Here is a 14,729-nt window from a genome sequence, read left to right as displayed (position 1 = left end):
AAATCTAATCTAACTTGGAGGAATTGAGAACCATGAATGCAAAGACAACATTTGAAGAGCAAAATCACCAACAATTGAACAATGATTAGGATTCAAATAGCTGTACGATATACCAACAATTCTACAAAAACTCTCTTACAAATGAGAGACAAGGAGGCATATATAGAGTCTCTTACAAAATGGATGGCCAAGATTGATCTAAGATCAACAGTCAAGATCATGCTAACAAAACCCTAGAATTGCCCTAATTAGGGTTACATAAAAAATGGTGCCACCAACATATGGCCCAATGAAAAGATACCTAGTCATCAAATAGGGAATCTTCTAGAAGATTCCTCCCTGCATCTCTCTCTCTCCTAGCATACTCCAAGAATCTAGCCAATACTAAATCTAACTCCTCCATGGAAATACTAGGCAAGGTATCCTGTTGTAAATCAATCACGTCCAGTGAATCCAAGCAAGCATTCAAAGTGTTCTCCCATTCTGGCATGAGCTTCTGCAAACTATGAACATGAATCAACAAAGAGACCAAGTCATCTATCTGACTCTTCTTCAAAGAGTCCAATTGGCAAAAATACATAAATTTCATCTTGTCTCTTAATTCGGCTAAGTGTAAACCACTAGCATCACCAACATCAACACCCAATAATTCCTCAATCGAGGCAAGGATCTTCATTTGAATGTCCTGAATTAATCCTTCCATCTCCATACAACTCGACCGGGTGTTCTCATAAATTGATTTCTTCACGGCTAGTGAACAATACCAGCCATGGAAATCATATTTGTCTCCACTGTGCACAATGTTCTTGCTGACCAAGGTGGAATTAGGAATCTTCTTCAAAGCCTGGAGGCGTGGAATAGTCATCTCTTGGATAGGCCGGAATTCTTCCCAAACTCCCTCCAAATACTGGATTCTGAATACAAGCCCTGTTGTCCTATCATATGCATGGACAAACTGAGTAAGGAAATCATTTGCCTGCTTTCTTGTGCTCTCAATCCAATTTTCCACCTCCGAGTGTGTACCTCACGCTACCTCTCAGTGTGAATGTATTCCATGGTCAACTGCAATAGGGGAAATAAGGGTGGGATTTTCACGCCTTGTCCCTGCAATATACTCTCTGAGTCTAATATTTTCTTCTCTGTACCTTTCTTTCTCCGCAATCGCTCTGCCTAACCTCGCATCAATTGCCTGGAGGTTTTCACCAATCTCCTGGAATTCTTGCTTTTTGGATGTGCGACCAAGGGCGACTGAAGTGATCTGGAAATCCATAGGAGTAGCAATGTCCGCTGTCACGCCTGCAACAGGAACAACAATCTGCGCAATCCGCATTCTTGTCTCATCTCTAGCTATGTGCGACAAAATCTCTGCTCTCTTGGGCTCCTTCTCCTTAGCACTCCTAGCTAGGTAGTCATCAATATCATCAATAGGCTGAACCTCTATTATTTGTTTACTTTTCTCCATACTTCTCATCAGCTATTCAAGAATAGCGGCCATCTCCATACCATCATCGAGACATACTTTTCGATCAATCTCCTTCAATGCCGAGATAACATCATCATCATCATTAGGATTATTCCTGGTCCAATCATATACCTCATTTCCCAAACTAACTTCCAAAAGGAAAGTAGGGGATCCCGACTGATCATCATTCTCATCAGGAGGTGCAGATGTCGTTGTGGCATGAAACTCCTGAATATTCTCTGGTAGTATCACTGTGTTGGAACACTGCTGAGTCTCCTTGTTCTGTTCTGTTACTTCAATCACTTCGATTGATGAGACACTGGGAGGGGGTGAAGGAATGATAAGTGGAGGAATGATAGTTTTTTGTTTCTTCTTCACCTCCTCAATCTTCATCCCCCTGGCCTTGACTTCTCTTGGCATGTTCTTCCTTCTCTTGGGAGCTTGACTCTCTTCGTCTGCATGAATCCTGACATCACTGATAGTCCTCTGATCATCCTCGGAAGTAGACTCTTCTGGCTTCATCCTTTCATAAGTGAAGGGAACACCCATGTCAACTAACTTATTCATCTGTATATCTACCCATATGCGGGAGAAACTCAAGACCTCTCTCATCAATATATTCAGGTCAATCTCTTTTGACTCTGACCAATTAGGCAATAGGATTGCCTTCTTCATTTCACTCTCATACTGTGGATGTGTATGATCTCTATCATCTAATACATAATCAGGAATGAGGAAAAGTCCACACTTCCTCACAAAATCCACTGACATTCTGGACCACATTCTTCTCTTCACTGCTTGCTCGTCCATTAGGTTAGCCCAATAATCTTCCATGTCAACCTTGTGAGTGAACTTCTCTCTTCTGATCCTTCCGACCTTCTTGTCTGGATCAAAATTTTCTCTCATCTTGTATGTAGCAAATCGATAGAATGCAAGCTCCTCACTCGCAGTGTTGGCGGCTATTGCGGACTGACAAACCTCTGATGTCTTCCCAACTGAAATAGGGAATGTCATTCCTGTCCTGTGCTTCTCTCTCTGGATAACATCGAACTCTAGAAGCTGTCTTACCATTTCCAACAAGATCATTCTGTCGGTAGGATACCTAGGAAGTTTGTAGGGTTCAGATTGAAACCTATGAATCCTCAGGTATGTGAAAGTGGGAAACTGTATATACCATGATCCATATTTTTCTATTAACTTTGTTGCCTCCTTGGACAATCTTCTGTGGATTCCGCCTAGCAGCATTCGTGTGATGTACATAGTGAATGCATCATTCACTCTCTTATAGTCTTCAATTCTGTACATGCTCAGTTGGGGGTAGCATTCATGACTCTTGAACTGTCTTTGCCCATTCCCGACTTCACCTTTGCATATTAATCCTCTATATGAAACAAACCATGCAAGCAGGTACATCAGGTAAGAAGTCATGGCGAATGACTTGGACCGCTCTACATTCCTCAGCTGAAAATCCAGGTTGCCACTTATAATCTTTGACCAATTCACTAGTGTTCCTCTAAGACAATCCTGGATGAAGTAGAACATCCATCCATCAAATATTGCTCCCTGCGGCATCCCCATCACTCTGTTGAGTAGGAATATCAAATCACTATATTCCTCCTTAAAATCTATGCACATGAGTGTCTTGGGAGCCTTGGAAGGATGGGACCTAGGCTCAATCATCCACTCTTTGTTAACTAAATTCTTGCATACACCCATCTTCTTCGTGTATTTTTCTGCATAATCCTCCTTGGTCACATCCTTCATGTTTGTTCCGCGTGGAATTCTGAACACCTTTGCAATAGCATCCTCAGCAAGGTAGGCGATGACAACGCCCTTGGGGGTCTTAATCATTCTTGTGAGCGGATCGTAACATCGTGTACACTCTAGGATAAGCTCACTCACTGTATGGACTGTGGAAATCCAGCGGCATGGAAAATGCCACTCTTCATAATGTTCGCATATGCTAGGGAAGGAACCTGATCTTTGACTCCGAACATCCGACGCTGTATCTGGTTGAAGTCTAGGAAATGCATGTTTGTATCAGTGATCTCCTTCCATCTGGATGAAATCTTAAGCTCTGGATAAAATCCAGTTTCCAGCATCTTCAATAGTTCTTTCCAATCCTTATATCTCAACTTTGACATCGCACCTGTACAAAGCTCGAAGTTAGACTTAGGAAAATAAATAATGTTCTTTTAATAAAATTCCTGACTTTCTAAATATTTAGCTAATTTAGAGTATGGAGTCAGGAAAATAATCCATACACTTGATAAATTTTAGCAATTAAGTTCAAAGTGTGACAACACTAAGGCATGGAAGCCTTCCATAAAATTCATTAATACCTCCTTATGCTTAGAAAATATGCAAGCTAAAATGCAAAGGAGTATACCGGATAAATGATGACTAAGGAAAAGGGTGAAAGGTTGTGTTTTCACACAATGAATGTTTGAAGACACCTTCCGCAGTCAACAATGGAGGTCAACAATTCTGAAGACAACCTGAAAATCAGACTCTTTAAAACATGTTGTAATCTTCAAAATGTGCATAATCTTGATAAAAATCAGTTCTAATGATCAAAACAATCATATTCAGGAATGTAAGTATGGCTGGTAAAAAATTAATTTCTGAGGATAAGTCTGAAAATTGAATACTTCAGACTTACTAGCACCTTGCAAACTAGTCAAAAATCTCTGAAAATGATGAAAAATGGCTAAGGAATCTTCTCCAAGCAAAATCGCCAAAATGGTTAGGTTGTTGGAAATGAAAATTTCTGAGGACAATCGCCTAACAATGGAGTTTTCAGACCTGCAACAATGATAAGATGGTCTAAAAATGCACAAAAAACTCCATAAAACACCTCCAAATGCAAAATGCCTAAGTTGGAATTGGCTGGGCAATAAAAATTTAAGTCTGAAAATTAATGGCAGCCATTAATGGAGGTCAAAATCTGTAGCAAACCTCAGATCTGAAGCGAATCAGCAGGCTGGAGATGATGGCAGCCACCAAGAATGCATGAAAATCACCAAAATGTGGCACCAAACCACTCTCAAACTACAATCAAAATTTTCCCAACTATGGGGCCAAAATGAAAATCTGAAAATGTTATTAATGGCAGCTTGATCTAGAACAATGGAGATCTGAACAACAAGCAAATGATGGAGAAAAAAAATCGCCCAAGTCTCCAAACATAAAATCGCCAACTTTCACCAAAAAATGCCAAATTTGGAAAAATCGCCAAACTTAACAAAATCGAAATTCTGAAACTGTTCTTTAATGGCAGCCAAGGGGAATAGATCAGCAAGCTGGAAAAAATGGAGGAAAATAAATCCTTAATCCCACACTTCACCAAAACGCCTTGCTAAAAATTTGCCCAACTTGGAGAAAAATTGCTTTCATGTAGACACCTGGTAGAAATAATAATAAAATAATGCTAAGGCTCCTCTCTTATACTTGCTTTCACCTCTGTCTTTCACCACACAAACAATGTGGGATAAAACACTTGTATATATATTTGCTTGGTGAAAACCTAACTTGCTTCTAGAAGATTAAAATATTAAATGATTATTGCAAGTTATTAAATTTTGCTTTTAAAATATTAAATAATTGTTTATCATTATTTAAAAGCAATTAAGTGGGGCTTATTTATTAAAAATACTGCAATTTAAATCAAAATTAAGCCTCCAGGGGAAAATCGACTTAGGTTGGGATTGAAAAATCCTTTCAAAAATCATTTAAGATGTCAAAATTTACCCCATAAGGGAAATTCGACCCTAGCTTGGATAAAAATCCATGCATAAATTCATCAAAATTGCACACAAAAACCTCCTAGGGGAAAATCGATATGAGCTTGGACAAAAATCCAGACAAAAATACACTCTACTTGCAAAAAATCACCTCCAGGGGAAATTTGATGGCAGTCTGGATTGAAAAATCCACACTCCAAACTAACTTAACTTGGAAAAAACCTCCCTGGTGGAATTTCGACCTTAGTCTGGATGAAAATCCGGACTCAAAACTCTTCAAAATATTCCCAGTGGAAAATCGACGTCTGTCTGGATGAAAATCCGGACAAAAATCCGCACTTAGTTGTCACAAAAATCCTGGTGGAAAATCGACCCAGGCATGGAATCATCTTCAACGTTGTCTGCACTTCAGTCCGCACTCTTGGTGGAAAATCGACCCAGGCATGGAATCATCCTCAATGTTGTTTGCACTTCAGTCTGCACTCCTGGTGGAAAATCGATGGCAGTCTGGATAAATCCTGACACTTTGTCCATACTATAATCCGCACTCCAGTCCGCACTCCTGGTGGAAAATCGATGGCAGTTTGGATAAATCTTGACACTTAGCCAAATTTTAACACTCCCAGGGGAAAATCGATTTGGGTATGGATAAACAGTGGGGGAAAATAGTAGTCAGTATGGATTTCAGGGGAAACCCATGTGTAGTGTGGGTTTTGAGTGGGGGAATGGGTTGGGTAGTCTGGAATGTGAGGGAAAAGCACCTCTAGCATGGAATTTGACCCTTTAACCCTTGGAATAAGGATTTCCCTTAGGATTTTATCATTTTAACCACTCAAAATCACTTAAAAACATTAAATTTAGACTAGACTTAGGCTAATTTTCCAAAAAAATATGAGCAAAACGCTAGGAAAATATTGGAATAAAGTGCGAAATCATCATAAATAATACCCTAGGAGTGAGAAAACAACTCCAAAAGGTCTGTGAATACCTTGGCACTTTAAAATCACTGATGCACGTGTTTAAAAACACGTTAACGCTCAATAAGTCTACACTTAGAAAAAACTTAGGATCATTAAAAATATCAACGTTTGCAACGTGATCCTATAACTTCAAAAACCCTAGACGGCACTGGGCATGATCAAAACTCCGAGACTCGGGCACGGGAAACGCAAAATTGCCCACTAAGCAGCCAAAACCCTAACCTAACAACGCAGAAAGCCGGCAAAGAGTGGGTCCCCGTTAGCAATGGGGCGATGTGTGAAAAGGTCACAACACGTCCTAAACTGGTGCCATCTTTAAAAAAGATCAGATCTTATTGCTCCGAATATTTTCTCAGCAATCATTATTTTAATTTTGTACTCTGAATGCATTGAATATCATTACCATAGTCCACTGATTTGTATTAAGCAAACAAACGAATTAAAGTCTGCAATCTGAGACATACTTGAACAGCCAGTCTGAAACCCAAATTACTTAATTCTAATGTGAAACTTGTGAAAGACATCGTGAAGATCATTTCAACAAAATTGGGTCCTCATATATATAGTTTCCATATTGATCTTGGCCTCTTCAAAATAGCCTCTAAGAGTGACAAATTTTGTTCACTTAGTACAAATAATGCCAGCCTCCATAGGATCATACATCTTTTGGATGCCTCTCATGATCCTTGCCTTCACCTCAACATCCTATATGGGTGTAACTCTGCTAGGCCTTTGCACATACCACTTGGGGTTCAATGCATAGGTAGCCATGTGCAAGGAAGCATTGAGCTTCTCCCTTCTCTGTTGAATGATTGGCCAAATGAGCTCATTGTAGAATGCTAATGTGGGGTTGTCCTCTCACACGACAACTTTCATTTGGTCTATCATAAAATTAATGCACTCATACACCTCTCCATGTATTGGGATTCCCATATCTAATGCCTTGGAAAATTAGAGTAACAACGGAGACTATATTTTGCATCACACCAAAAACCATCACTTTTCACTACATCCTTCACCCTCTTCCTTTGCTTTGTCTTGGACTAGGGCCACAGATTCCATTTTTCTGTCATAACCATTAGTTGCAACGCCTCTTGCAGCTCAAGCATTCTCTCCAAGAAAATGAAATAGGATGCATATCTATTTTCGATAGGTTTCAAGAATTCCTTCTTAGAGAAGGTTCTGATGAGTAAATGTGAAGTGTGGTGGTTTTAGATATGCATCAACACATCTCAAGCATCATTAACCACTGCTTCAATCCAGTCAATCTTTCCCATGTCCTTGAGTGCTTTATTTATGGCATGCACACAAGGAGTCTACCAAATATGTTCATAAGCTGCCTCAATTAATTTTCTTGCAGCTTTGCATACATGGGCTGCATTTGTCACTAGTTGGACCACATTTTGTGGCCTACTCTTCTTAATAGCATCCTTGAGGATATTATACTGAGAATTGGTATCCTTGTGATGCCCTGAACGATCAACTGCCTTAGAAAATATGGGCCCTCTAAACATGTAACCATGATTGATAAGTGGACGATGCCTATTGATGTCCACCCATCCATGACATACTACATCCACTTGCCATCCAACATTCCTTCATTTGCTCCACTAACACATTTATCTTGGAATAGTTCTTATCCAAGATTGTGGTTCTCAATTTTGTCTCTTTTGGTGGCACATATGATGGTCCTGCCTTTGCTACCTTCGTCGTCTCCTCCTTTCAATAGGAGATCAAGCCACATGGAAAGGAATGTTGGCAAAGAAGAATTTACCAATGGCATCATCTGCCTCATCTTTGATTCATAGGTTGAATACTTCATCTAGTGGGTTAGAAGCATCAATTGTCAACTTCTGTTTCCCCGTAGCCTTTGTCACGTTAGCCCATGAAGTAGAAGAATTTGGCATACATGCAACTTGCCTCTGCAAACTAGAAGTAGAAGAATGTGGCTGGCTTTGATGACCCCTCAGCCTATAAGACAAAGAAGCAGATGTAGGTGCAATTGGATTGTCTTCACCATTCCATAGCCTACATATCTCAGCCCTAAATTTCAGGTTTCTCCCCAACTCCTCAAATACATATACACCTCTTCCTTGGATATGAAGTAGGCATAACTCTGATAATGCTGCCCGGAAATTCAAGGTTACAAAAATGGCACTTACACAACCTTGTGCCCCTAGATGTCTGAGGCCTGCCCTATAATTTTGTTGCAAATTGTTTCAAAGGAGACTTAGGATAGGGACCCTCAACAAAATTTGCCTGTATTATGGAGGGGCAATTCATATTTGCAGTTGCACTCGCCATGGAACTTATGGTTTGGGTTTCATGGTCACCCCTCTGTGTTTCTACATTTTCATCAGCCTCTGTGCATAATTACTTTGAACTTCAATCTCATCCTCACTCATGCCATGAGAAATCATAGTGACTGCAATAAACAATATAAAATTTAAAAGTTCATAATTTTAAAATCAAAATTCAAACTTTGCATGCCACATAATGCAAAGGATTAAGACTCAAAGATTTTACTTTTGTTTTTTGTTACTTCAGGTTGCACAAAGTGCAAAAGCAGAGGATACACAAATAAAAATCTTTCCTTAATATTTGTTAACCAAGTATTTCACTTTTGTTTTGCTTACTTCAAGTCTCATGAAGTGAAAAAGCAAAGGATGCACAAAAGTTTAATCCTAGATTGACGAAATAAAAAATTCAACATATAATTTAATAAACTAATAAAAGTAATTTCAATTTGTAAAACTTAAATAAAAAATGTGACAGCTTGCTGTTGTATAATTAATTTTTTTTGCAAATTTGCAAATTTAAAACTAAGCTAAGCTAATAACTATTTAAAGTTTGAAAATTGAAATTGAAATTTGCAATTTACGTGTATATGATTTTTTTGATTTTCAAATTTCAATGTTGATGACAATATGAACATTGAACAATGAATATGCACTCGCCACCATGTCTACGAAATTAAACATTGAAAATTTGAATACGAATATGAAACTAATTAGTAATTATTAAAATATATTTTTTTTAAAAAAGTCGTAGAATCCTACCTCTTGCACTTGCAGCACTTCACTCTTTCACTCTCACATTCACACTATCAGCTTGTTGTTGATTTATGTTTGTGGGTAAAAATGAGGATTTAAGGGAGTTTTATAAATTTTGGGGGGCTTATGTGAAGCCCATTGGCCATTAGGATTCGGTCTTGGGTGCAGGTTTCAAGAAAAAATTGTGTTTTTTCTTTTTTTAAAAGTTTGGAGTGCCTTTATGGCTTGCCATCTGTGGGAGATGCCTGAGCATCCTTGAGATGATTGGGAGATTCCTGGGAGTCCCCTGGACGTCTGGGGGATGTCCCAATGGTGGTGGTGTGGTGGGGGCACATTTCCTGCAATTCCCTGCATCTCAGAAACGTCCCCATCTTGGAATGCCCTTGTCTCTGAAATGCTGGGTTTTTTTTGGGAATGTGTCCAGGTGGAGCACTGAAATATTAAATTATTAAAAAACAGACCAGAAAATAAATAAAAAATGTCTTGGAATGATCAAATAGTGAAAAATTCTCAAGGTGACCTAAGTTACATCAGAAGTTATAGAAAAAATTGACTCTAGAAGGCATCTCAAGTCTAAGCATATGAATGAGAAAGATTATGAAACACAAACAGGATAAAAGGTGGACAAGATCCGATTAAAAAGAGAAGCAGTAGAAAAGATACTCTTCTGTTTTCTTCACATTGACATTTTTGTGTCATATTTTTAATTCTGATTTTTCTGGGATATGTGTTTTCCTTTTTGTAAATGGAATGGATTTAGATCATCACTTATGGAGGTTCAACCTGCAGAAGAAGTGTTGCTACTTTGAGAGGCTTTACTTCTCCTTTGAATATTTAGAGAGGAACTTGGTAACATGACCGAATACATGCTTGCTGAAGAAAGCAAATGTGGCATCACCAGTTTCATTAAGTAGGGGAAAACAGATCAAAAAAATTGAAAATGGCTAGCAAGTATAGGTTTGGTTGCATTACTGGTATCTAGAAAGGTGCTGGCAAGTCTTACAAGTGTCATTTACTAATCAAGCACATCTATTGTCTTCATGTTTTGGTTTTATTCATTAATTTTTGTTTTCCTTGTCTTTTGTCTAATTTTGATTGTGTGAACAAATAACAGGAAAAAGGTAAACCAAAGTCAGGCAAAACGGTTGAAAAACATGTTGCTCCTGATCATGTTACAGAGGACGAGTCTGTTGATTCTCCAAGGGTTGAGAAAATTGATTCAGAATCTTCTGTTCTATCCAACAAAAGTAGCTGCCCGTGCTTATCTGGTACTGAAAATAACGAGGGGGGAAATAATCAAAATGGTGATCTTCCACCCTCAAAAAAAGCGAAAATAGAAGATGATATTGTTTTAAGGGATATTGGTGCTGGTCAAATAACTGATGGTATCTGATCTGATTACCTGAAGCGTTTTCAAAAATGTTTTTGTTTTTATCTTATGTCCCTAATTCACTATAAGTTGCTTGAATTCTTTTGTTTCTGAGTATGGAATAATAAATGACAGCATGTAATCTTTTCTACAGGAGATGACTGCCAGCAGAAAACAGATGGTGTGGAGGATGGAAGCAAATCTCAATCTGAACATGTTAAAACAAAGATTGATTTTGATACATTTGAAACTGATAATGATGCCAAATTGAATCTGCGAGAGAAGAAGCTCATAGATTTTAGAGGAAAGCTGTATCTTGCTCCTCTTACAACAGTTGGAAATCTTCCTTTCCGAAGATTGTGTAAGCTTTTAGGAGCAGATATCACTTGTGGTGAAATGGCAATGTGTTCCAATCTTTTGCAGGTTGACTTTCTTTATGCAGAGTTTTCATTCCAGAAATTTGTATGCATTAATTGTAGTTTTTAAAATTTAATTTGCTATGTTAATGGATTGGGTTTTTGTAGTTATTTAATATTTAATTTGCAATTTTCAAGGATCAATTTTTAATTCATTCCTATGTTGTGATGTAAAGACTGTTCACAGGCATGCTTGTGGTGTTCCATGAGAATAAATTTCAAGGATAAAGTGGGGTTTAATGATCATTGGTGTCATAAGATTAACCAGGCTGTTGCATCAAGGCAAATGCCTGGATGAGGGTAAATGTCTGCATTGGCTAGATCAGCTGCATTGACCAGATTGATTCTTCTGTCCCAACTATTAAAAAATTCCGTCTTTATTCTTCTGTAGATTCCATCATGACTATTGTACTGTTTTACTTTTAATGCTTGATGGTGAGCTTATCACAATCAAGAGATTTGACAATGATCATGAGTTGGCCTATGCATTAGAAATTCTTCTTATGTTTATGCTGAGATATGGTCGCAAACAGTTAAATTTTTCAATCATCAATAGTGGTGGTGTTTCAAACATTTGCAAGATGAAAATTACATGTTGAGTTAGTCTGGAGATTCAATCAGTACAATCAGTGTGAAGTCGTTATCTCAACCTCAACCCTTAGTGCCTCTTCAATTGTTGAGAGCCTTTCTTCCCATGCTTTTCCTTCTTCCACACATACTTAAGTCCATTGAAATGCGGTCTGGCATTCTAGTTGCACACAAACTATCATTTTCTCAACAATCTTCATGTGCTCTCTATATCTCTATTGACCACAAATCCTTGCCACGCAATTGTACTTAAAGATTCAGTCTATGGTGTTAAGTCTCAATTCAATAGAATTACCAATAACAGAAAAGACCTATTTGTAGAACACAATAATAACATAAACTTACGGTACTGCCCTAGAGGCCCTTGTACTGGTAGTAGTCCAAGTACCTCCTGGGTTCTTTTACTATCTTTGGTGGTCCCAACTAGGTACCTCCTGGTTATGGCAATGTTGTATTTGCCATTTGGGATGTACCTGAACCAGACTTAGGGTGCCTGAGTCATACCTGGCTGTCAATTGACGGTTATAAAGAAAACATACAACACACACACACAATTAGCTAATCTTAAGCCTATATGTAAGAGCTGCATAATGGAGCTAGACCCGTTCAACCTAGTTCAAATGAATCGATTATTGACTGACTTACAGTGAGGAGCAACTTGATGATTTATTGACATAATCCTTGAGTCTGACTTATGACCATTGGCTATATTCCCATTTTGAATAGACACATTTCATATTGGTTAGTCATTTGATTTTTCAAATTATTGATTATTGATAGTTTTTTGTAATTTTTATGCTTATAACTGGTTAACATTGATATCATGGTAACTCATTTCGATATTTTAATACATACATTTTTTGTATGTGATTTTCTTCATCATATTGAACTGGGGTCCTAAAGTGATTGGCAAAACCCCATATCCTTACCCTGGTAACTTAGATTATAATGGCTTTTATATTACTTTGAATAGAAATACATATGCAGGGGTCACATGGTGAGAAGTGTTTCTGTAAATAGACCGACATGCTTGGCCATGAATAAACTTGCTTTAAATTAGAAATAAACTATATATATATATATATATGTATGTGCTATATACATATATGTATGTATGCATATACATATACATACTATGTGTCGTTCACTGGAGGGGCAACTCCACATATTGAATGAAAGGGAGTTACAACTGAATTTCCAGGCTGAAGAAAGGTAGCTGTCAGTCCATTCAGACAACTGTTCAAAAATAGAGACCAGTCTGACCAAAATCTGGAGAGCTTTTAATACTCTTCTGAAAGTACATCCAAGAATATCACATGTAAGAAGGTTTGTAGAATCAAATAAATGATTGCCGCCTTTTGTGATGGCAGAGATCTAATAAATGGTTTAAACAAACCTTCAAAGCTTCTGCAGTTATCTGGCTAGCAATGTTTCTGTAGAAGTTGCTAAAGCTTTCCATAATGTTACGTAAAGTTGCTTCAAACTTTGTTCTGTATGCAGAAGCATTTTTTACAGTCACAAAGTGCATACTTCGCATTCTTCACTCTATTTTGTGCACCCATTTTAGCATCCATTCCCTTAGATATGTTTTAGGATTCATTTAACTTGTTTCTAAGCCTAAAATCCTTCATGAAGATGCTATGCTCACCCAATCTTACTTTTGTATTTGTTTCCTCCCTAGTTGTAGTTATTTGAAAATGCATCCTGCTTGGACTCTAGTATGATTGCAGTAGTGACTTGGTCACCTTTGGAACCATGGTAGTGTCCAGTGTGCAAACCAAATTTTAAAATGGCCAAAAACCATTTCTGTTAGCCTTTTTGCATTTTTGAAACAGCTAGCTTCCTATTAACTTTATAAAATTGCATTTTGTACCTCATTGAAATTTATTATGAATTTGGGAATTACTTATTCAACTTCTTCTCAATTATCCTCTTTATTCTACCGCTTTTTGGCAATTCTCCCCAACTTCTTGAGGTCATTACTACAACTTCCAGGCTGAGATCATCTGTTCCAAAATTCTAGTTTTCAGACACTTCTTCCAGAACTTTCCTTGGCCTTCTTTTACATTCTACCTGCATCAATCAATGAACTATGGACTTACTTTCTAACTTTTCCTCTTTGCTTAATAGAATTGTAGTTCATTTATTATTGTTGTTTAAAATTTACATTTGTAAATGCAATGAAAGGAATCAACTTACTGTTTTAGACAAATTCACAATAGTAAGTAGATAAACACCTTTCTTCCATGGAGGAAGTTTTATTTATCTTACACACTGCTGTTATGAAGCATGTTAGACAAAAAGTGAACAAGCACTAGTTCCATGTGGAATTGCTTAGGGTATTGTTTTTTTTAGTCTTAGAATCGCTTGGATATGTCCTTGGACATACTTGTCCAATTCTGCTACATAAAATCAGTTACCTGTTTAATTTTGAAAGATTCCAACTAAGAATCTGACCCGATCTGAAGTTTTGGTTTTCAATTTTCAATCTTTGACCAGCGTAATAGAGTTTTGGTTTTTTGGTGAATTTCGATGTTTTTTGAGTTTTTGCCAATGAGGAATGAAAATAGGATTGAATGCATAAAAGAATATTTGACTGAAATGAAAACTCAAAATTCTGATTTTATTACCAGCAAATTACAAATTCAAGTAAATAATTTTTTAAGACAACTAGAGCCAAAATTGGCCTACCAGGTGTCCTATGCTAGCTTGGATGAGCTTATTTTGATGCTGGAGGTGGTGCACAAAACAATACAGGAGCCTCCAAGTGCTGTAAATTGCTCCAAGTGTTTTATTCTCCCAGTATATAATTACCAAAAACAAATAAATGAAGAAATAGCAGATCGGGTACTTTATTTTAATTCTTGCCAGGAGAAATCTCCAAAATCAACCTCTTTTCCCCACTAAAATGCTGATGTAGCCCAAATCTGCTATAAATTCCCTGAAAGAACCACTAATCTGTCTTTATTTGCTGCCAACAATGAATGTACAAACAAATTCCAAATCTAAAACCCTTCAATATATTTAATTGGCTTCACAGGAAAAGTAAGAATGGTATGGCCAGCACCAATTGGCAACTAACTTGCTGGAAAAGTCCTTCAATTTGCTCAAATCTGTT

At 37.6% G+C, this 14,729-nt stretch overlaps 1 protein-coding gene across 4 annotated transcripts in view; it reads left to right on the top strand.

Annotated features, from left to right (window-relative positions):
* LOC131067286 (tRNA-dihydrouridine(47) synthase [NAD(P)(+)]-like) overlaps positions 1–14,729 on the top strand; it is a 49,178-nt gene that overhangs the window by 24,669 nt on the left and 9,780 nt on the right. The window contains exons 4-5 of one of the 4 annotated variants that reach the window (XM_058002268.2): positions 10,353–10,542; positions 10,765–11,030. In XM_058002268.2, the coding sequence (XP_057858251.2) occupies positions 10,353–10,542; positions 10,765–11,030 (456 nt within the window). Of the gene's footprint in view, positions 1–10,352; positions 10,624–10,761; positions 11,031–14,729 lie in introns of all 4 variants that reach the window. The other 3 variants (XM_058002260.2, XM_058002252.2, XM_058002244.2) reach the window with 3 other exon arrangements.

Source organism: Cryptomeria japonica, chromosome 5 (assembly GCF_030272615.1).
Source record: "Cryptomeria japonica chromosome 5, Sugi_1.0, whole genome shotgun sequence".
In the NCBI taxonomy this organism is placed as follows: domain Eukaryota; kingdom Viridiplantae; phylum Streptophyta; class Pinopsida; order Cupressales; family Cupressaceae; genus Cryptomeria; species Cryptomeria japonica.
This window is presented reverse-complemented; position numbering and strand designations above follow the sequence as displayed.